Source organism: Sorex araneus, chromosome 8 (genome assembly GCF_027595985.1).
Source record: "Sorex araneus isolate mSorAra2 chromosome 8, mSorAra2.pri, whole genome shotgun sequence".
Lineage (NCBI taxonomy): Eukaryota > Metazoa > Chordata > Mammalia > Eulipotyphla > Soricidae > Sorex > Sorex araneus.
Genome location: NC_073309.1, coordinates 66136574 through 66159482, shown reverse-complemented (window position 1 = coordinate 66159482; position 22909 = coordinate 66136574). Strand labels below are relative to the sequence as shown.

Genomic DNA, 22909 nt, shown 5'->3' with positions numbered 1-22909 from the left:
TATATATATATATATATATATACACACATATATACATATATATATCCAAATAAAACAACACCAAAATACTGTAATCAAAGTGGCAAAACCAAGATAGACTAAAGCAGCAAGAGAAAATCAAAACGTAAATTACAAAGGAAAGAATATCAAAACCATAATAGATCTCTTACATGAAACCATACTAACAAGAAAACAACAGAATTACATCCAAAACACTGAAGGAGAAAAATATGCAACCTAGGGTAGTCTACTTTGCAAAGGTTGCCATTCATATATGAGGGAAGAATAAAAACATCATCAGATAAATAAGAGTTCAGACATTTACTATACCTACTCTTCCCTACAGCAGATACTAAAATAACTCACAAAAACAAAACATCTAAGGGAAAAGAGCCAAAAATGTCATAGAAAAATGATGAAAAATATTGTATCAATACTTTCCCTGAAAGTGATTGGACCACACTCTCCATCAAAAAGAATAGAGCAGATAGATGATCAGGACACAAAATCAATATATTTGCTGAGTATTGGAAACACTTAAAATCATAGGTTAAATAGGATAAATAGCATTCAATCTAAAGTAAGTACTTAGAGATAGGAGTGGACATTACTGCCTATAAGGGAATATAAGACCAAAAAGTACTAACTCTTATCAACATAGATGTGCCAAATGAAGGAGCAGTTAAGTTTATAAAACTTCTGCTTACAGATAGAATCACTTTGATGGAAACACAATAGCCGTAGGTTTAAGCACTGATTAGATTGGTATTTCTAGGGTCTCTCTATTTCTTTTATCTGTTCTTTTTTTACCTACCCAGAGAAACATCTTGTTTTGAATTTTATACAGCAAGATCTGTGAAACACACATAGATTTTATAAATAAGAGACTTTACACTATTGAGTTTAAAATGTTCCATATCTTGATTTATCTTATAATTTTGGATGCTTCAATAGTAATAACAGTTATGATTGGTGATGATGAAGTGCACCAGATATTGTTTAAGAGTTTTCTATCTATTAGTTAATGGAACTCTCAAACTGACCATTCTGTGTGTGAAAAAATTGAGTCACATATCACTTAACCTGCCTCAGGTCAAAACTGCCCCGAAGTCCTATGCAGTCTGCCTCCAGAATTTACTAGCCCAAAATATTCTATGATACTAGATTCCATTGTAGCAGCTGTACCACAAGTGAAATAATAATTCATTACTTATATGCTTTTAGACTTTTAGAATTTAAGATTACAAAGAGGCTGTAAAAGAGTAAGTGGTAACCTAAATATTTAGTGGGCATTCAGATCTGAGTGACTAGTTTTCACAGATGATTAGTTCTTTTCACAAACCCAAATGTTATAGATGTTCCGATTTACTTAGCTTTCAGAAAAAAAATCATGACTTTTCTTCATAATCTATGGTAATTAACTATATGACAAATTCCCTATAATTATGGGATAAATTGCTGGCATAAAAATAAAGAATGCTTGCATGCTATAATTACTCTGCAGCTTACAGTTTATCAAACAAGTACTGATAATTTGGGAGGTTACATAAGTATGCAACTTCTGAAAGAAAAACTTTGCTTTCTCTACACAAAACTTAGAAGCAGATAATAAGAGCTTGGATAAAAATGCTAGGACTATTGGCCACCCCTGCAGAACAAGCTTTCACCCCCAAATCCTTTTCTCATATCAGAAGGCCTGTTTAATCCAATCTAGGGTTATAATTTATCAGTTATTAGGAATTATTACTGGAATAATTTTGCATTACCTCTTTTAAATTAGGAATTATGAGGAAAATAATGTTACTTCCAATTTCTCCATATCTCAAAAGGCAAAAGCTATTGTAGGTGACAGAGAAATAGTACTGTGGGTAGAATGCTTGCTTTGAATGCGACTGACCTAGGTTCAATCCCTAGCACTCGTAATAGTAATTGAACTTCTATATGGCCCAGCAATGCTACTTCTGGAAATATATCCTGGGGTTCCCAAAACACACAGCAGAAATGCCATCTGCATTTCTATGTTCACTGTAGCATAATTCACACTAGCCAGAATCTGAGAATAACCCGAATGCCCAAGAACAGATGACTCAATAAAGAAACTATGGTACATCTACACAATGGAAAATTATGCAGCCACCAGAAAAACAAAGTCATGAAATTCACATATAAATGGATGAAGACAGTGAGTATCATGCCAGGAGAAATGAGTTAGAGAGAGAGAGAGAGGGACAGACATAGAAAGTTTGAACTCATTTGTGGAATGTGAAAAACACTATGATACTAATACCCAAGGTCAGTAGCAACAAGGGCCAGAAGGACTGGTCACATTGGAAGCCAGTCACAAGGAATAGTGATGGGGGGAGGGCAGTTAGGAGAGAGAAAGAACCATGAAAAGAATAGTTGAAAATGATGACTATAGAAAAGAACTGAGTGCTGGAAGTTGGTAAAGGGACAAACATGAAAACATAACCATTCAGTGCCTGTACTGCAAATCATAATGCCAAATGGACAGAGAGAGAGAGAGAGAGAGAGAGAGAGAGAGAGAGAGAGAGAGAGAGAGAGAGAGAGAGAGAAGTGTCTGCTATAGAGGCAGGCTGTGGTTTGCAGTGGGGGATAATGGGAAACTGGGGTCATTAATTAGTGGTGGGAGATGTACACTGATGAGGGGGCAGGTGTTGGAACATTGTATGACTGAAACCCAATTGCAAACAACTTGTAACTGTATATCTCACAGTGATTCAATTAAAAATTATTAATGTAAACAAAAGAAAAAAATCATTTGGAAAGTTCACATGAACTCTACACTTCCCCCAATACCAACCCCCCCCAAAAAAAAGAAAGAAAAGAAAAAGCAGAGCTGCAGAGATTGTGCAGCAGGTAAGGTACTTGTCTTGCACAGGGCGACCTGAGTACAATCACCTGCATCTTATAAATGATTCCTTAGCACAGAGCCAGGAATAGTCCCTGAGCGTCACCAGTGTTTACCCCTTCCCTTCTCAAAAAATAAAGAAAATAAAAAGCTATACTAGTTTTCCTGTAAGTGATGCCTTCCCCCCTCTCTCTCAGCTGACGAATATGTGTATATATCTTCCCAGCACTTTGAATTTTGATGGTCTGAGTCAGAGCGGAGAGAGGGTCATGTTCTTTGTGGAGAGCATTATGCTTGCTGACGGTAGGAGGCAAGTGAAGAGGATATTCTGGGATCAACAGTGTGTGGCATGAAGGTATCCTGCCGAGTAAAGAGAAGGGAATCTCAGCCAAACCATCTTTATTTAAATCGTCTCTTGAGTGCAAATGAAATAGATGAATTTCCCACATAAGAAAATCAATAAAAACAATAATGCTGATATTAGTAATATAAAGGTTTCTAATTTTTTTTGCTTCCTCCTGGAATATTTAATTAATTTGTTTCTTTTACTATTTCTGGCGAGGGGTGGTGGTGTTGGTTTGGGCCAGACCAATTAGTGCTCTGGGCTTACTCCTGGCTCTGCAACTCCTGGCAGGGCTCCAGAGATCATCTAGGACTCAGGGGAGCAAACCTGGGTTGGTTGCATGTAAGGCGAGCACCCTACCTATTGTATTATCTTTTTGGCCTCCATATTATTTTTGAGTATCTCCAAGCAGTGCTCAGGGTTCTGCGAGGACACTCCAAATAAAATCAATCAAACAAGCTGTACTGTGAGCTCAGAGTTGAGGCAATGCTTAGGCCCTGGGGCCACCAGGTTTGCCCTGATGGTGTGTGGGGCCTTCATGACTATACTTGGCAGAGCTTGGTGAGTAGTGCTGGGTTAAATCCCTGGCATCACTTGGTCCCTCAAACATAGAACAAGGAGGGACCTCTGGGCATGGAGCTGAGAACAGTTCCTGGGCACTTCCAGGTGTGACCTAAAAACCTTCCTAAAATAAATATGAAAACTAAAAAGTGGAAGGCTGTGACCATTGCTCAGAGGTACATTAATTTCAGAGGTACATGAAATAAAAGAATCGACTTATTATCATAGCCATTTTATAGAGCATATATTTAATATTTTTCCTAAATTCCATAATTTTCTACCTTTATTTATTTATTTTTGCTGGGTCCCACCCAGTGATGCACAGGTGTTACTCCTGGCTCATGCTCTTAGAAATTACTCCTGGTGGTGCTCGGGGGACCATATGGGATGCTGGGAATCGAACCCGGTCAGACGCGTGCAAGGCAAACGCCCTACCAGCTGTGCTATCACTCCAGTCCCTTGACCTTTATTTTTAATTAACCATGCACTAAATTAATACTTGTGTTATTGAATGCATTATTTGTTACAAATATATTATTACATAGGTATATCTCTCGAAATATTACAATATAATTTTAATGAGGTGGATGTTTGCAAAGCACTGAAGCGTGTGGAACTTAAGGAGATGCGGTTATTTAATTTATTTGCTTATTTTGGCTCTTGTGCTCTACCCAGTGGTGCTCAGGGGCTTGAGTTCCAGGTAGGGAACCTGGTCTCCTGCATGCAAAGCATATGCTCGACCCACTGAGCATCTCTTTTGCCCAGATCAGGTTAAAAATGTTTCAAAATTGAGATTCTGTGATTTACAATGCCATAAGTAATGGTTTCTCATGCACGTAATTTCAACACCATAGCCATCACCTGTATACCATCCCCCTCTCTCAAGGCGATCCCTCCCTCTCCCAAACCCCCATTCAGCTATGTGGATGAGTTATCTCATCATGATGCCTTTGGGCCTTTATTGCTACCTTGATGAGCATCCTTAAGTCCCACTTATAAGAGACAGCATTCTGTGTCTGTCCCTTTCCTTCTGACTCCACTTGGCATGATATCCTCTAGTTACATCCATGCTGCTGTAAACTGAATGATTTTATGTCATTTAGAAAAGGTTAAGGATTATGTCTGTCATCACATTTTGTAAGAAGGGGTAGAGAATGTCCAGGACAAGTCCTCAAAGAGCTAAAGTACAGATTACACTTACACGTTCTGTTATATTCTACAGGTCGGTCTGAACTTAGTTGATAGTCATAGCCAATTGTAATGTGAGTTGTAGTACACAGTCTGTAGTCGGGCAGTCACAAATGATTTCAAAACTAGTTTAAGGGATTCAATTAAAAGCAACATGTAGAGAAGAGATGTTGACTGATTAGTAGTTTTTGCCACTATAATTATACCCAGGTTTAAAACTGCTGGAAAAAATAAAACTGTGCTGAATGTATATGATTTTAGGAGTTAAAATATTAATAAAATTAAGTTTATCACTTGTAACACATAACTATGATGTTTGTGGAATTTACATTAGCAACAAGTGCAGTTCTTGACAGATCAATAATGATCATCAAATTGTATGACCATCATCATCATCTCCATCTTACAGTATCTCTATAGTCATTTGTATGCTTGAATTCCTTCTACACGATGAAAGGAAAGTGATTGCATGGCTTTTCTTGAATCTTTATAGAAAAGAAAAATTCATAGCTCTCAAGGCAGCGATTATATTTTCATAAATACTTTTCTTCTTTCTGAATGTTATTTATATTCTTATATTTTCTGTTTTTATAAAACCTAATTGTCATCATGAAACCCTGTAAACAATTTTCCTCCCTTTACCATACTCAGTCCTTCAGCTATTTAGTGAAGGCAGTATTCTTCCACGGCTTCTACTGTTCTCTAGATTGATCATTTTTTTTTATTCTTTCCAAAGTTTCTCATAATCCAGGCCTTGCACCCACTCACCATCCTGACAAATGTATTCACTCATTCTTGAGTGCCAACAGTTCTGTTTTTGTCAATATCCATTTTTAAACTGGCCACAGCTGGCAATATACAGTATTCTAAAATGGTCCCTCAGAGCAGAGCAATGTGCATCATCAGTCCTCTCACTCAGGACATCCTGCTTCCTAATGGTACTTAGCATCACTCAGTTCTCTGGGTAGCCATACCCTGCAGCTGGCACAAGCACAGCAGTAGCCCCACTACAGCTGCTGAGTCTTTTTAGCTGCCCTGATCTGTGCACTCAGCCTAGACGTACCCAGGGCTACCCAGGGCAATGTTTGGTTTTTGTTTCTTACTACGAATACAAAACGTTTGCTTTTTATAGTTAATTGTTAACTTATTCTTTCATCCAATGTATTAATTATCCTTCACAGCTTCATGGCTTCTAAACACTTGGTTAGCATGTAATTAAACTCTTCATCTAAGATACTGATGAAAACATGGCCAAAGAGAGGGCTAAGTTTGAGCAGCTCACTGAGCAACTTTTTTGCCAGTTACAGATATACACAGCATCTGCATTTACCATTACTATCAAGCTTACAAAATCTGTATAAATCCTTTTTTGTTAGACAACAGGCTTCAGTGTTCATGGACCAATGAGGCCTTGAACTTGTCTACAAAATACGGCCTGGCTCTACTCAGCTCAACATCATCCTTGGTGCTTCTCTGAGAACACAGCCAGTTTTCTTCTGCAAAGCCTTGGCAAATTGTGATGGATGTGGTATATATTTACATATTTATGTATTTCATATATTTACATACTCATATATATGGTACATATACATCAGTATACTTGCAGCTATAAAGGGAGAATTGGGCATGGCTTCTCCAGTAGTTTTGAAAAGATTCGGGTCCCCCTACTAGTGTTCTTGGCTGACCAGGAATGCAGAGGCCTAATGAGGTGATGCTGCTCAGGCCTTGTGGTGCTGGGGATTACCCAAGCCCCTGGGAACAGTGCAGAGGGCCCTCCAGTGCTGCATCCTGTTATTTCAGGGAACCTTATGCAGTGTCACAGATCAAACTGGGACTGGCTGTATTCCAGGTATGTTCTTCAACCTCTGTACTATCAATCCATCTCAAAATAATTTTCAAATGCTGATTGCAGGCCGAACATTATAATAGGAGTTTATCATATAAATAGGAGTGAATGCAATATATTGGGAAAATGCACATATTCACAAGTTAAGCTATTTGATTTTCTTCTGAATGAGCTCACTTCACGGCAGCTGGTATCAAGGAGTCACAGCAAGGTACAAAACCCATTTCATACACCTCAAAATCTCAGGAAACTAAATTTTGGGTATATTATCAATATGTAAATGAGAGGTACATATTTTCTAAGATGATGTCTTCAGTGACTAAATACTTACTCATACCTTATTAAGACTCTAAGTTTATTTCAGGAATTGAACCTGGGTCGGCTGTGTGCAAGGCAAATGCCCTACCTGCTGTGCTATCTCCAGCCCCAAATTAAACATAATTTTATAAAATAAAATATGCAGGTACTCTGGGGAATAATTATTTAATTTCTCTAGAAAACAATCACATTTTAGAATTTAAATTATGAGTCACCTGTACAGATGTTACCTTTTCCAAAGGACTTTCCACTCGAGGAATGCTGATCATTGGCATCTGTGCCAGATTATCCATGTGTACACGCTCATTTTCTGGTTGTCTTCCCTTGAAATTATTTACCACACACACAACCTAAATTTCAGAAAAAAATTACAGTTAAGCCAAAGCCATGCTCTTCATAAGTAGCTTAATAATCTAACAAGATTGGTAAAATATTAACATTATTTAGCTTTAATTTTATAAAATAAAATTAAATATGTAGCACTGTAGCACTCTCATCCCATTGTTCATCAATTTGCTTGAGCGGGTACCAGTAATGTCTCCACTGTGAGACTTGTTGTTACTGTTTTTGGCATATCAAATATGCCACGGGAAGCTTGCCAGGCTCTGCCATGTGGGCAGGATACTCTCAGTAGCTTGCCGGGCTCTCTGAGAGGAATGGAGGAATTGAACCAGGGTCGGCCGCATGCAAGACAAATGCCCTACCTGTTGTGCTACTGCTCCAGCACAAAATTAAATATAATTTTATAAAATAAAATATTAATTCAACTTCACGTCCACCTTGTACATATTTTGTTATTTCAAAGCAAATGTGTGTAAGAAAACTCATTGATTAATATGTAATTCAGCAAATAATGACCATTCAAGTGTTCTAAAATGTCCATTAAACTAGATTATAAACTCAAATGAAAAAATATTGTAAGCTTGCAAAAATTCATAAAGGGCAAACCTTTCCCTATGAGACCAAACCCACAACTTCATTTACATGCTAATTATTTTCCATTGCTTCAAGGTCATTACTTTTATAATAAACCTCATACATCTGATGGTTAATTTAGTAGCAACCCTTTAATTAACCTTGCTTGCTGTCTATTACTGTATCCCATATCCCATATATTAGAAATTCACCAGTTGCTTCCTGGGGTTTCTATTAAAGTAGAAGACACTTTGCATTAAGGAAATTGATCCTTGCTTCAATTGAACACATTTCATAGGTAGAAAAATTTGAACTACTGAGGAGTAGTGCATCAAAAAACAGTGTTGGCACTGTTAAAAATGTACATCCCTAACTCCTCCCCTAAAGTTCTGATTTCATAGATGTTGTACAGTGTTTAGGAGTTGTCTTAAAAATCATTACAGACATTTCTGATACAGATGAATTACCTTTTAAGACCCAGTGATTTGAACAACAGAGAAAATTACTCGCTACTACTGGTTTATCCTAAGTAGTGGCTAAGATATTCTTGGGTCATCATCTTAAGGAATTTATCCTATTACTCAACAAAAACACAATTTAATAAATTGTAACTACAATTTAATTGTAGTTACAACCTAACATTCATTTCTTTCTAAATATATAATTTCTTTTAATTAATTCTCTTAATTAATTTCATTTCTTTTAATATATAATTACACAACAACGAATGGAGACGTTAGTGGGCCCACTCGAGCAAACAGATGATCCACGGGATGACATGATAGGGTGACAGTGATATAATTACACATTTACATTGTATAGTTCACAACTGTTTTGTTGAAAAGCCTTTTCTTTAGTAGAGTTTATCATTGAGTATTTTTTATTTTTATTTTTAATTAATTAATTTATTCTTTTAATGAATCACCGCGAGGTACAGCTATAGGCTTACAAACTTTCGTGCTTAGTGTTTCAGTTCATACAACGATTGAGCACCCATCCCTCCTCTAGCCTATTCACCACCATATTCCCAGTTTCTTGTAGCTCTCCCACCAGCCTTCTCTACGAGCCCCCCCACCTCTGTGGCAGGTGCATTCCCTTTTGTGGAGAGCCTCCACAGGACCGTGCTTCCTAAACAACACCTGTTCTTGTTAATTTCATCGTGTTTTGAAAACAGGATGTCCTGTCACGCCCACAAGGTGTAAGAAAAAAGGATGTCCTGTCACGCCCACAAGGTGTAACTAGCCTATCAGCTGCAGACACTTGGGTGTAAATAAGAAGCGAGAGGTATATAAGGGGGGAAGTCACCTAGCTAGGGGGTTCTCCCTCATGCGTCCCCTTTTCCTCCTTCCTCCTCGTCCCCGTTCCTGATTTCTTCTCTAACGCATGAGAAAGTTCCTGAATAAATCGCAGCCAAAAGGATCTCCGAGTTGCGTGTTTCTTCGCTGGACGAAGCGGCGCGCGACACCCTTTTAGTCTCTTTCTCATTTTGGGTGTTGTGGTTTGCAATACAACTATTAAGTGTGGCCATCATGTTCGGTCTATAGTTTATTTTTAGCACACATCTCCCATCCTGAGCGGGCCCTCCAAGCATCCTTTACTTGGTGATCCCTTCACTATCTGAGCTGCCTTTTCCCCCAGCATGTGAGGCCAGCTTCCAAGCCATGGAGCAATCCTTCTGGTTCTTATCTCTACTATTCTTGGGTATTAGTCTCTCATTCTGTTACTTTATATTCCACAAATGAGTGCAGTCCTTCTATGTCTTTCCCTCTCTTTCTGACTCATTTCACTTAGCATGATACTCTCCATATTGCATAGAGACTTCTATGTAAATTTCATGACTTCATCATTTCTAACAATTGAATAGTATTCCATTTTGTAGATGTACCAAAATTTCCCTAACCAGTCATCTGTTCTCAGAAACTCGGGTTTTTTTCCAGATCCTGGCTATTGTAAACAGTGCTGCTATGAACATACAAGTGCTGATGTCACTTCTACTGTGCTTTTTTGCATCTCCAGGATATATTCCCAGAAGTGGTATTGCTGGGTTTAATGGGAGATCAATTTCTAATTTTTTGAGAAGCGTCTGTACTTCCAAAAGGGCTGAACCAGTCGGCATTCCCACTAGCAAAAACCAATTAGATCTTGGTTATTTTCCAGTTTTTAAATAGAATCCACAAATCTAAAAATAATATGTAATGTAAAATTATATTTTTTAATTATATTTAAAAAAAAAGATTTCCTTTTATTTTTAAAAATATTCTTCTATTGCCTTGTAAAGGAATCATTAAAGATCAGAATAGTGATTAAAATCTGATAACTTGGTACCACAACTTTATCATTGCATCACAATCTTGAAGTAAAGGAGTTTAGAGACTTGGAGTTGCTAAATGTATTGTCAAATAGTGACTTTATAGAGGATGATAGTGACTGCTACAAAATAAAGGTCAACAAATTCTGTGTGTCAAATAGCATATATTTTGGATTTATAGATACCTTCTATAGATTTATAGAAACCTTTAATGTTTTGGTGTGGAAGCAGCCAGAGACAACTCATAAATTAACTGGAATGTCAAAGTTTCTATATAATTTTTTTATATAGATAGTGGGTCAAATTTGGACTATGGGATGTCTTTTGCCAATCAACCACAGCCAGTAAAACAGAGGCAACAAGGGGGCCAGAGAGAGTATAATGGGTAGGGTGCTTGATTTTCACAGGGCTGACCTGGGTTCTAGCACTAAGATCCCATATGGGCCCTGAGCCCCAAGGGCTAATGCCTGAGTGTACAACCAGGAGTAACCCCTGAGCATTGCACGTGTGGCCTTCTAATCTCCCTTCCAAAGTATGAAACAAGACTTTCATTCAGTAAGAAAACAAACAAGCACTTTCAAATTAATTTTAAAAATACACACAATACATATATTTCCATTTTCATTAATATTATAAATGGAAAATTGGACACATGAAAAAATTACCACATTTTTTCCAAAGCAAGTGTTGTTGAAATAAAATAACTATGTGGATATATAAAACTCATAAGATGAATAAAGATCCTCTTAAATATTTTCTGAGCTTCTGAAATTAATGCAATTTATTTTTTATGTCATTTGAGTTTGGAAAACTCTGAATGATTATACTAGTTATCTTTTCTGTAACTGAATATCAGGAAAATATCATTAAAGCAGTTAATATTCACATATAATATTAAATGCATAATACAGTAAACATTAGGTAAATAATTATTGCCATGATAAATATTCTGCATTACTGTTATTTACATTATAAAGCAGGAAAGTACCAGATCTTCCTCAGAATAATATTCAAATATTTAATGAGTCTTCTCTGCAAATATTCACAGGCATGAAATTGATTTTCTATTAGTGAAGATACTAATAGGAAAAAACAAGACAATCTGATTAGATCCTGAGTCTGGATGTTCGTGGATGGCTCTCTGAGTAACAGTTTTCTCAGCACAGAAGTCAAGAGGTTACATTCGCTCGCCAAGTCAGTTCCATTTCTTTGGTGGGCAAAGTATGTCAAATTCAACAAATGTTCAAGGTAAAACCCACGATCTTCGTCCTCCTCAAAACGTTTTTCTGGATACTGCTGTGAAAAGGGCGTACTATCCCCCTTCACGGGCACTACTGTGCAAGGCTGAGAGATGGATACTTAGCCCCATGCCACCAGCACCCAAACATAAACAAACTGCTCAATTTTATTCCCCTAGTATATCAATACCTTATATCTGATATCTGTCATCTATTTCATTCTCCCCCCCCCACACACACACCAACTCCAAACACTAAAACTTCACTGCTTGCCTGGATGTTTGCGTAGTTTTCTAAAATTCGTCAAATCCATTCATCCCTCCTTTAGTCCTTCCTACACTGCTGTGAAAACAATTTTTATTAAACACATATTGGACTTCCGTTTTTAAAAGATTTTATTTTTGAAGTTTAAGCTCTAGCTCACCTTTCTAGCTTTCGTTCTCTGGGTTTTTCTAAACACTCTGCTTGCTTCCATATCTTTCTGTTTGGAGTCCCTACCTCCACTGTCTTCAGGAATGAATGTCCTTCTGCTCTGTGGGTCTCCATCTTGGTAACATTTCTTCCCTAGTTTCCTTAATTCTGTTTTGTTTTGTTTGTTTTCACTTACACAAAGCTATGATTCTTTTCATAAAAATTTGCCTCTGCATACCGTTTTTACATCCTTAGAATAACACTTTTGTTGCTATCATTCTTTTCCAAGGTTGTAAACCTTGCAAAGCAGAGACACTCGATTAATTCATCAGCACATTCCCAGTGCCAGTAAAAGAATAAATCAATAACTGCATATCCATTATACCAAAAATTCTCAAAATTTCTAATGCTCCTATACAAGTTAAAGTAACTTTTTTGGAAATGTTCTGGCTTTTCCTATAGAAGTGAAACCAGTGAAAACAAAACTTCACATATATTTTTGCTTCCTTTTCCCAGTAGTGATAATAAAAATCAGCCTGATCCATCTGTGGCCATTGTTACTCGCAATCTTTGGTGTCTGGTGATAAAGAGGCTTTGGGATCAAATAGACCTGAACTTTAATCTTGGGGTTTCTTAGTTGCTAATTTTGTTAGCCTGGGTAGATTTTTTTAGATATCTAGGATATAGACTCCAGTTTTAAAATTTTGTTTTGAGGGGGCAGGTTCCTAAGGGATGCTCAGGGGGCTTGATGGTCATTTTCAGTGATACTAGCCAATCAGACCAGGTTGTTCAATTCGAGCACCCTGGAATTCATTGTTACTCCAGCCCTACAGTCTCAGGAAGCTAGGGACATTCTCATGGTGCTTGGGGGTCACTAATGTTACATCTTGGAGGGGCCGTGTGGCACTAGGCATCAAAGTGGGGTCAGGCACACCTTGTGCTTTTTCTCTGGCCCCCAAGTTTCTAAATTTGGAAAATGAGGCCAATAGTAAGTTTATTTCAGTGTGCTGTTGGAGGAATTATTTGAGGATACTGACTAGAAAAATTTGATTAGAGGAAAAGTATTCAAATAACATTATTGTGATTATATATAAGCATCATGATGTTATGTGATGGGAGAGCCTGGCAAGCTCCCCGTGGCATATGCCAAAACCAATAATGGGTCTCATTCCCCTCACCATGAAAAAGCCTCCAATGCAGCACTGTTGGGAAGAATGAGTAAAGAGAGGCTGCTAAAATCTCAGGGCTAGGACAAATGGAGAAGTTACTGAGATCGCTCGAGAAAATCAATGATCAATGGGATGATGATGATGATGATGATGATGATGATGATGATGATGATGATATGTGGTATGTGATTTTACATGTTGGCACAATAAACTATTGTAGTGGCTCAGTAAATTCGAATTGTTATAATCCACATGTTCTGAGAAATAGTTTATGGCATATGTTTTAATAAAATAACAAATCAATCTAGAGCTATGGTTCAACAGGCATTTGTTTTCTCTTTTCCTAAGTATAGGCTTTTGTTCTCTATATTTAAATAGAAAGCAAATGGGAAAATAGTTATAGTTGAGAAAATAATTTTTTGTTAAATTATAACCAGGAAAACTAAATGTGGTAGGAATGAGGAAAAATCAAGTGACCCCTGTGCATCGCCGGGTGTGACCCAAAAAGAAAAAAAAAAAAAGACTTTGAGGAAAAAGTAGCCTCTTTACAGTTCAGAACAGGTCTCGCTATTAAGATATTGAGATCGCCATGACTTTTCCAGGTCCCACATCCGAGAGTGGTAAACACAGAACTGGCCCTACACCTGTCGGACTCCCAGACCCCTCTCTGGCTTTCTAGAGGTGTAGACTAGATATAGCTTGTCTGTCACAAGGGAAGAACACTGACAAGTCTTCAAATACAGGATTTCCCTGGAGAGACAAAAAATTCAGAAACTCGTCCAAATGTCTGGATTTGAAGTCATAGGAAACAAACCTAGTGAAGTAAAAGGAACATACCTTTCTCATAGGTTCATTTCTAGAATCAAACACAGTCCTGGGGTTACAGTAGAGGCCCAGTAAAGGTTTGTGGGTTTTGTTTTTTCATTAGCATTGATGTCATAATGTGTCTAGAAGGACAGGGGTCCCCAGGTGAAAGTCTGTAACGAGGAGGCAGCTGAAAGCATAGCAATAAAAAAGGGGAAAAACACTGATCTCTAAAATCGATAGGTTGTGGGGAAAAAAGGAAAAATAAAGATATAGAGGAAATATTTTTGAGTGGAAATGAACTGGCAATTGGTAGACATTGGGTCTGGATGACTGGAGGATGTGGATGTCTTTTAGTGTTCAGTAGCTTGTGTTAAATTTTTAAAATCATTTTATAGTTCAGCACACATCGTAAGATAATTGGAAACACCCTCAAGATATTGCAAGTCTGAACTATAGTCACTGCTAGAAATAAATGTGCTACTTAGTTGCCCAAAGAGAAACCCAGGGATCATTATAGCTTGTTCCTTCTCTTTCATCTCATTATCTCCAGGGTATCTTCATGCTTCAAACCATTAGGGGGTGTCCTAAATACCACCCAGAATTTCTCTCTTCTCATTGTATCCAGCCAGACCTGATTTGTTCTGCCTTATTTCCTTGATCCTCTATAACGCGTTTCCTCTGTTCTCACTTGGTGTTTATTTTGCATCCAACATAATTTCAAGGCACAAATCACAGAATATAAGAAACTGAATGGACACGGTGAGTTACAGAATGTCCTCCAGGCATTCATGTGGCCATTCACTGCACACATACCATCTTGTTAGACCTTTATAAGCCCTTGTGGTCATAATGCTCTGAGAAAGTTCTCATGAGCTTGATTTAAAAGGTAAGAAACTGAAAGACAGGAAAGTCACCCTATGGCAAAACTGAGGACGTATAAAAACAAAGCTTCAATTCTATTTTTTTTTATTTCAACTCACTTAAACCATGAGAGAGACTCCAAAATCAACTACAACGAAACGAAAGCCCATACAACTTGAACATACAAGACCACACATTTTATTCCCCAAATACACTTTTCTACTTTCTCTCCGTGAAAGTGGAAATGTGCTTTTTCTATTTTCTTCTCATGCTGATGACCATGCACTGGCCCAGCTGCTACACCACACATGCTTATTATCTGATGCATTTCACAGCGTTTCTGTGTACTTGCTCTCTGGTCCTCTGTCCCTTTACCCTATCCTAAACGCCCCCAATTTAAAGACTTCTCAAGCTTATATTACACACCCCCTGGAGCCCTTTAGAGTCTGCAAAGAACTGATCTCTTGAATATACTTTTGCCATTACATTTAACCCTCTATAACACTGTACCTTTCTTGTATCAGTAGAATATCTATCACCTGGTCAAGTGAAAGGAACATACCTCTCTCATAGGTTCATTTGTAGAATCAAACACAGTACTGGGGTTACAGAGATGCCCAGTAAAGTTTTTTTTTTTTTTTTTTTATGAAGAAGAGAATGTAGCCTGGCTACTATCATCAAATTTTGAAGCAAACGGCCACACCCTCAGGGGATAGACAGGTTGTGTTTGCATGAAAGCTGACATTTAGGTTTAGCTGATATATATTCAGAATATTACTTCCTTGTGTCCTTTTCACTGGATGTGTGGTAATGTGACAGGTGATCAGCAAGTTGTGAAACTGCATAGTTGGAAGGTACCAGGAGTACATGCCCAGTCCAGCATTCACCAATGGTTCTCAGAGGCAGAAGTGACTGAGAAGACAGAGGATGCTAGATTTGGCTTTGGAAAAAGTCTCTTCCTTGGAAGTACAGGGAAGAGAACTCTATGCTCTGGGGGAAAGCAGGGGTCCTGTTACAATGCCAGGGAAGAAATTCTGGAGCTGAGCGGCAGATAAAATTTGACAACATAACTTTGACATTTTGACCCTTGGCCTGCTCTGATTACCCACTGTCTTGAGATTTGTGTGGGTGTTTGTTTTATTTTGTGAAAGTGTTACCTGTTTTAATTGGGATGCGTAAAACAAGGCTTTGCTGGAATTTGGGCCAGCTACCACAGCTATAGGATACACTAGAGAGAGAAGTGGGTGGAGTGGCCTCAATTCCTTGAGAATCAGAAGTAACTTCAGAGAGAAAAGCAATATGCGTGTGGGTTAAGATTAGGGCATGGCCATCACTGTTTCGTAAGAGATTTTTATTACACTTTCTTGGCATATTAACTGTGTTCAAAGAACTTTAATATGTAGATTGAAAGGTTCATGTGGGTTTTTGTTGATGTTGGATATTGATTGTTTCTAAGAAAAAAGGCTGAACTAGTAAATATAACAGTGCAAAACAAGTTGAATGTAATCAAATGAAAATAGAGTTTCTTAAAATGTGCCATACAAAAAAGTATTTTGATTAATAGTTCACAACTTTTTCCCATTTTGATGAAATTTGCTATGTGTCATACCTATGATAGATCGATTAATTTGAAAGTCAAGTGAAAATATATTTTTGAATAACCAAAACCTATGGAAAAGTTCTAAAGAACAGAGATGGCAAATTTACTTCATGAGAAATCACACTGTAAGCTCTCATCCCTTTGGTGATCTGCTTTAAGATAATATTGTTTTGAAACTATTTGTGGGAATTATTTACGACTCTTTAGTCTTGGGAAGAAAGCAAGTTCATCTCAGAAGTAGTGACAGGTTACTCTTACCTGAGACACAGTGGCTGTTGGAGAGTACTTTGCTGAAGCACTAGAGTACTTATAAGTATTATATACTAGAATTAAAAAATACCAGAATTACGGGGCTGGAGTGATAGCACAGCGGGTAGGGCGTTTGCCTTGCACGCGGCCGACTGGGGTTCAAATCCCAGCATCCCATATGGTCCCCTGAGCACCGCCAGGGGTGATTCCTGAGTGCATGAGCCAGGAGTGACCCCTGTGCATTGCTGGGTGTGACCCAAAAAGCAAAAAAAAAAAAATACCAGAATTAAATTTTTTTAATTAATAATTTTTAAAAAGAAATAATTAAGCAACTCATACTTATAAACTACCCAGGGAGCACTGAGTATTTATAGCTTTGTTCTACCTTACATGAAACTATTTTGTTACCTTTAAGTGAGAATTCACATTGTTTAGATCCACAAGCCTGAATTTAGGCAGAGCAAATGGAGAGGAAGAAGAAACAAATGACTTACAATATGTAGTATCATTTGGGGTATCACCTCTAGAAATATCCAGTAATTTATACTTGAATTTATTACAGGTAGCTACATAAGTTAGTTAAAAACAAGTAGTATCTAAATAAATACTTACCAGAAATACTGCTATAGATATTCCAACAAGAAAGCCTGCTATCACATCTGACCAATGATTTCGATATTCTGCTACTCTGTTGAGTCCAGTAAGAAAGGCCAAACACATTAAGCCCAAGCATAGCACAGGTTTAGCCAGCCTTGTTCCTTTGGCTTTGATTGTGTTGGTAATGTACATCTGCAATATTAAATGAGAAACATGACCGTTTGTGACTGTACTTCCTTAGTAGACATCCTATGTATCTGAATCTATACATACCTATGCACATACATAAGCAATATGCTTCAAATAAGTATCACATATGAATTTATGAAGGAAATTCCTTAAAAATAGAATTTTACCAGTGAATGAATTTCACTTAATTTTAAATATATTTAGTAATGGCCAAATAACATGTAACATTAGTCACCTAGGAACTTTGAGCATAAATGTTCCAAATTAAACGAAAATGAATCAGTGGGCAGTGGGGAGCTAGCTCAATGAATAGCTAGCTCACTTGCTTTTCCTGCTGGAGGCTGGAGTTTGATCCTCATCACCTATTTTCTCCTCAAAACAGTTGGGACAACACAGGGGTACAAAGTTGTGAGTAGCCCTTCAGCACTGCCAGATGCAACTGCCCCATCTCCAATAAGAACAAAATAAGAATTATTTAATCTACATATTCTTGTTTCCTCCGCCCCTCTCGGAGAGCCCGGCAAGCTACCGAGAGTATCTCGCCCACACGACAGAGCCTGGCAAGCTCCCCGTGGCATATTCAATATGCCAAAAACAGTAACAAGTCTCACAATGGAGACGTTGCTGGTGCCCACTTGAGCAAATCGATGAGCAACGAGATGACAGTAACATATTCCTGTTGCATCTGAATTTGTTCATAGATTTGCTCGAGTGGGCACCAGTAACACCTCCATTGTGAGACTTGTTACTGTTTTTGGCATATCAAATATGCCACGGGGAGCTTGTCAGGCTCTGCTGTGCAGGCAGGATACTCTTGGTAGCTTGCAGGGCTCTCTGAGAGGGAAGAGGGGCGGAGGAATGGAACCTGGGTCGACTGCGTGCAAGGCAAATGCCCTACCTGCTGTGCTATCGCCCTTCTATCAGTATGAAGGAAACTGATTAAGTGTTTCAAGAGTTTATCATTTTGTTTTGGAATGCAATAAGAGAGCACAAGCCCAGTGGAATCAGCAACTATGGGGCTAGAGAGAAAGCACAGCCAATAAGGCACCACATACGCTCCCGTGAGCTCAGCTGCAGAATATCACACACACACAAACTAAATAAAAAACCCAGACCTATGAAGAGAACCTTTAAAACTAAAATGGCAGGGTCAGAGAGAAAATGCAGTGAATAAGGCACTTGCCTATCCTGCGGCCAATATGGGGTAAATTCCAGCACCACACATGGTCCCATATGCCCCACCAGGAGTGATCCCTGAGTGCTGAGCCAGAAGTGAGCTCTGAGTACTGCTGGGTGTGACCCCCAAACCAAAGAAAATTAATAAATATGTAAATAAATAGCTAACACAAAGACAGTAGTGGAAGGTCTTGGGCACTTTGCTGGATGTGTAGGTACCCAATTTTGTATATCAAAAGCATAAACATTAACATTAGTGTAGTCACATAATAAAGGCTACAGTAAACTAGCCAAAGGAAAAAAGTGGTTATGTTTTAACTAAACAAATATTCTTAAAAATAAATTTAAATTTAATGCAGTAGCAAGGTTTGTTCTTATGTTGTTATCCGAAATTGTAAAATTAACATTCTAATTTACATTTTTTCTTTTTTTCTTGCTTTTTTTTCTTGCTCACACCCGGAGATGCACCAGAGATGCACAGGCGTTACTCCTGGTTCTGCACTCAGGAATTACTCCTGGCAATACTTGGGGGACTATATGGGATGCTAAGAATCGAACCCGGGTCGACCTCATGCAAGGCAAATGCCTTATTCACTGTGCTATTGCTCCAGCCCCTTACTTACATTTTAATAGTATTAGAACAAGACATTAATTAGGCATTAAAATAGGGGGCCTATATAAACTGCAACAGAAACAATATGAGGGATAGACACCTACATTAATAACATCATCACATAAGCTTAAGGACATACAGTAGCATCTTCCTGGAATCAATAAAATGTCTTCAAGTTGTATAAGTCACTGTGCAATGATTACATATTCCTCCCAAACTCTTTATTCCATAGTTTAGTTTAGTTGCTTATAATTCAAACTATGTACTCAAACCATGTAAACAGACAAATATTTTGATTGCAAGGGGAAATGTATTGGTCATCATTTCAAGTCATTAATAAAGTAGTTGGGCTGGAGCAATAGTGCAGCAGGTAGGGCGTTCGACTTGCACGTGGCCAACCCAGGTTCGACTCCTTCAACCCTCTTGAAGTGCACAGCAAGCTACCAAGAATATCCCGCCTGCAAGGCAGAAAGTGACAAGCTCCCCGTGGCTTATTCCATATGCCAAAAACAGTAACAACAAGTCTCACCATGGAGACATTACTGGTGCCCACTCGAGCAAATTGATGAGCAACAGATGACAGTGACAGTGATAATAAAGTAGTTATAAAATAGATGACTTTGTATACTTAATATACTCAATATAATTAGCATACTTAAGCATATTGATTTAATATACTCAAGTTGTATATTAATGCGAACATTTGATAATGATAATATACATAGAAATATAGTGAAAAATGAGTATGTCCCCTTGCCTATTGTCTTGAGTTGAATAAAAAAAATACTTTTGCCTAAGAGATTAAACTAAGTTTAGGTTTTTAGCTTGCAGAAGCCATTTAGAATGCTATGAAAATTTCGCAACCCTGTTAGTTGCCAGAAAAGGATAGATGAATATTTTAAAAGCCCATGTGATACAAGGCCAGCCAATTTCTAGCTCTTGGCAACTTATTCCAGGTCTCAATACTCTGGAAACAAAACAAAACAAAACAAAACAAGTTGGATTGTCTCCGTCTCAGGCCTGACGCGGTGGGAGCACTGTCTGTGTATTCTCAGCCTGAGCTGGAAAAGCTGACTGATGTAGTATGGGGGATAAGTATACCTGAGAGGAAGGTGGTAAGAGATGAGAAAGAGAAAATGCTGTTTTTTTTCTGTTCCCAGAGAATTTTTTAAAGAGCTTTGCCCACACAAATAATGAGGCAAAAACATCACGCCACTTCAGGTTTTCAGTGGTGGGGAGCTGAGTATTTTCTTATTCGACAAATGCTTATGAATAGAGAGTGAAACTTGGGCTCTTATGAGATTTTCTGTACCACAGCTTTCAGGCTGGTTAATGGTGTTGTACCTTTGCATTTCTTCACTTCTGTGAAAATCTTATCCTTATTAAAGTACAATAAATGTTGAACTATAATTGACTATTAACAGTGTTCTAATTCAGTACTGCTATGATTTAAATTGTGATCACTATTTAAGGCAACACAAAATATTTTACATGAATTATCTCAGTATATCCATAGGACCTCATTACCTTTGGTTTGCAGATGATGAAATTAAATGAAGGTAAAATTTTTGATGCAAATGTACAACTTGACTGTTGTTACATGGAGATGAAGGTTTGTGATGAAAATACACAGCTTGACTGATGAAACAGTGGAGAGAGGAGAGATGTCAATGGGAAATATGAGGAAAAAATTGACACTTAATGTGGCCTTGTCTTTCCTACAATGACTTCTTGCCTAGGATAAACAGCTGTTGAACATAAATGAGTAATGTTTATGAAATTAAAGATAGAATAAAGTAGTTGACTGTAGGGGCTGCTTTCTCCATGGTCTACACTGCAGGAGAAGTAAGGAAGGGTGTAAATAAGAGGCACTTGGGAAATCTTCCATCAAAGCTATATTAAAGTGTATCCTTGGTCTGTTTCCTTCAAGGACATGTCGGATCTAGAACAGGCATTATCTGTCCAGGTTTCATAGGCCTAGAATAACCTGTAAACTTGGACTACACACTTGAATCTTGAGTATCTCTTGACTCTTGAGTTCATCCCTAAGTTTCTCTACTTACTCAAAAGCAATGTGTTAAGACTATCAAAAAGGCCACTACACAAACTCACAAAACTTTCTCTAGTATAATCTAATGGTCTCAACATTTTGCAATTTTATTCCCAGTATCTTTCCTCCCGCAAATTTAGGAGTCTCTGTGGTGGAAAAAAAAAAAAAAAACAACTGCCAGATAGTCCTGAGGCTTGTTGTTTGGAGGATGTGACAAGTCTTCATTAGGAGAGGCCACCAACAATCATTGGCTTTGTTCTGGCCAAGACATAATCCTCTGAATACTTTTGTGGTAATAAGGACCTCAGGCCCTTGGCTAGACAGTGCCCATCAGTGAAGGATCATATTGGAGCCCTCCTTGATAGATAATTACCTTTCGCCTCATCACATGCTGAAAATCACACCCAGAAGATGTTTCTTTTCCATATATATAACTTTGGGCCACACCTGGCTATGCTCATGGCTTACTCCTGACTCTGAGCTCAGGAATCACAACTCACAGGGCTGAGGAAATCATGTGTGGTGCCAGGGATCAAATCCATATTGGCCCACTGCAAGGAAAATGCTCTACCTGCTGTACTATCACACTGGACCCTCTCTTACATATTTTGTATGTATGATGTATGTCCCTCTGCCTGGCTGTCTTCACCGGGGCCCCTCAGAGGGGACAGGTTGTGTTTCCATCCCCTCCCCCCCAACCAAGCAGAGCCTTGATAATTGAGGACCTCCAGAACCAAGCCATGGCCATGCTCAGGCCACTCTCCACATGTTTGGATGAGCCTTAAACATGGGGGAGCTGGCAGAGGAACCCAGGTATGCGGGACCCGGGGCCAAGATCTCCAAGGCTATTCGAATCAGGATGGGGCCTCTTCCACCCAGATCCCCATTTTCCAGTAGGTAGGCTGTCACACCCAGAGACTGTCCCTGGTGCCATGTAATCCCATCAACGGCCAACATCCAGGGACTATAAAACCAAGCTCCTGGAAGAGAGCGATGCAGTATCTTGTCCTCCTGCTTGGCTGTCTTCACCAGGGCCCCTCGGAGGGGATAGGTTGTGTTTCCCTCCCCCGCCCCCCAGCAGAGCCTCGACAGTTGAGCGCGACATCTAATAGCCTAGTTCTCCCTCTTAGAGAACTTGACAAGCTACCGAGAGTGAGAGTCTATTGCTCACTTGGGAGAGCCTGGCAAGTTCCCTGTGGCATATTCATATCCAAAATACAGTAACAGATATATACATATCTCTCGGAGAGCCCTGCAAGCTACCGAGAGTATCCCACCCACACGGCAGAGCCTGGCAAGCTACCCATGGCGTATTCGATATGCCAAAAAGAGTAATAGGTCTCATTCCTCTGACCCTGTAAGAGCCTCCAATCGTTGGGAAAGATGAGTAAGGAGAGGCTGCTAAAATCTCAGGGCTAAGTATAATAGAGACACTACTGGTGCCCGCTCGAGTAAATAGACAAACAACGAGATGACAGTGATACAATGATACAGTGATGTATGTCCATTGCATGTTCCTCAGTTGTGCTTGCCCATAGTTTTTCCTAACAAATAAACATGTATATCCTGAAAAACTAATAAACATGCACAGTGTGGATCAA

At 38.6% G+C, this 22909-nt stretch overlaps 1 protein-coding gene across 1 annotated transcript in view; it reads right to left on the bottom strand.

The window, feature by feature from the left end:
• The window catches only part of PLPPR5 (phospholipid phosphatase related 5), a 322528-nt gene that overhangs the window by 19602 nt on the left and 280017 nt on the right, over window positions 1-22909 (bottom strand). Inside the window, exons 7-8 of the mRNA XM_055146503.1 lie at window positions 17296-17472; window positions 7356-7475 (exon numbers count right to left, since the gene is read on the bottom strand). Of these exons, the coding sequence (XP_055002478.1) occupies window positions 7356-7475; window positions 17296-17472 (297 nt within the window). The remainder of the gene's footprint in view (window positions 1-7355; window positions 7476-17295; window positions 17473-22909) is intronic.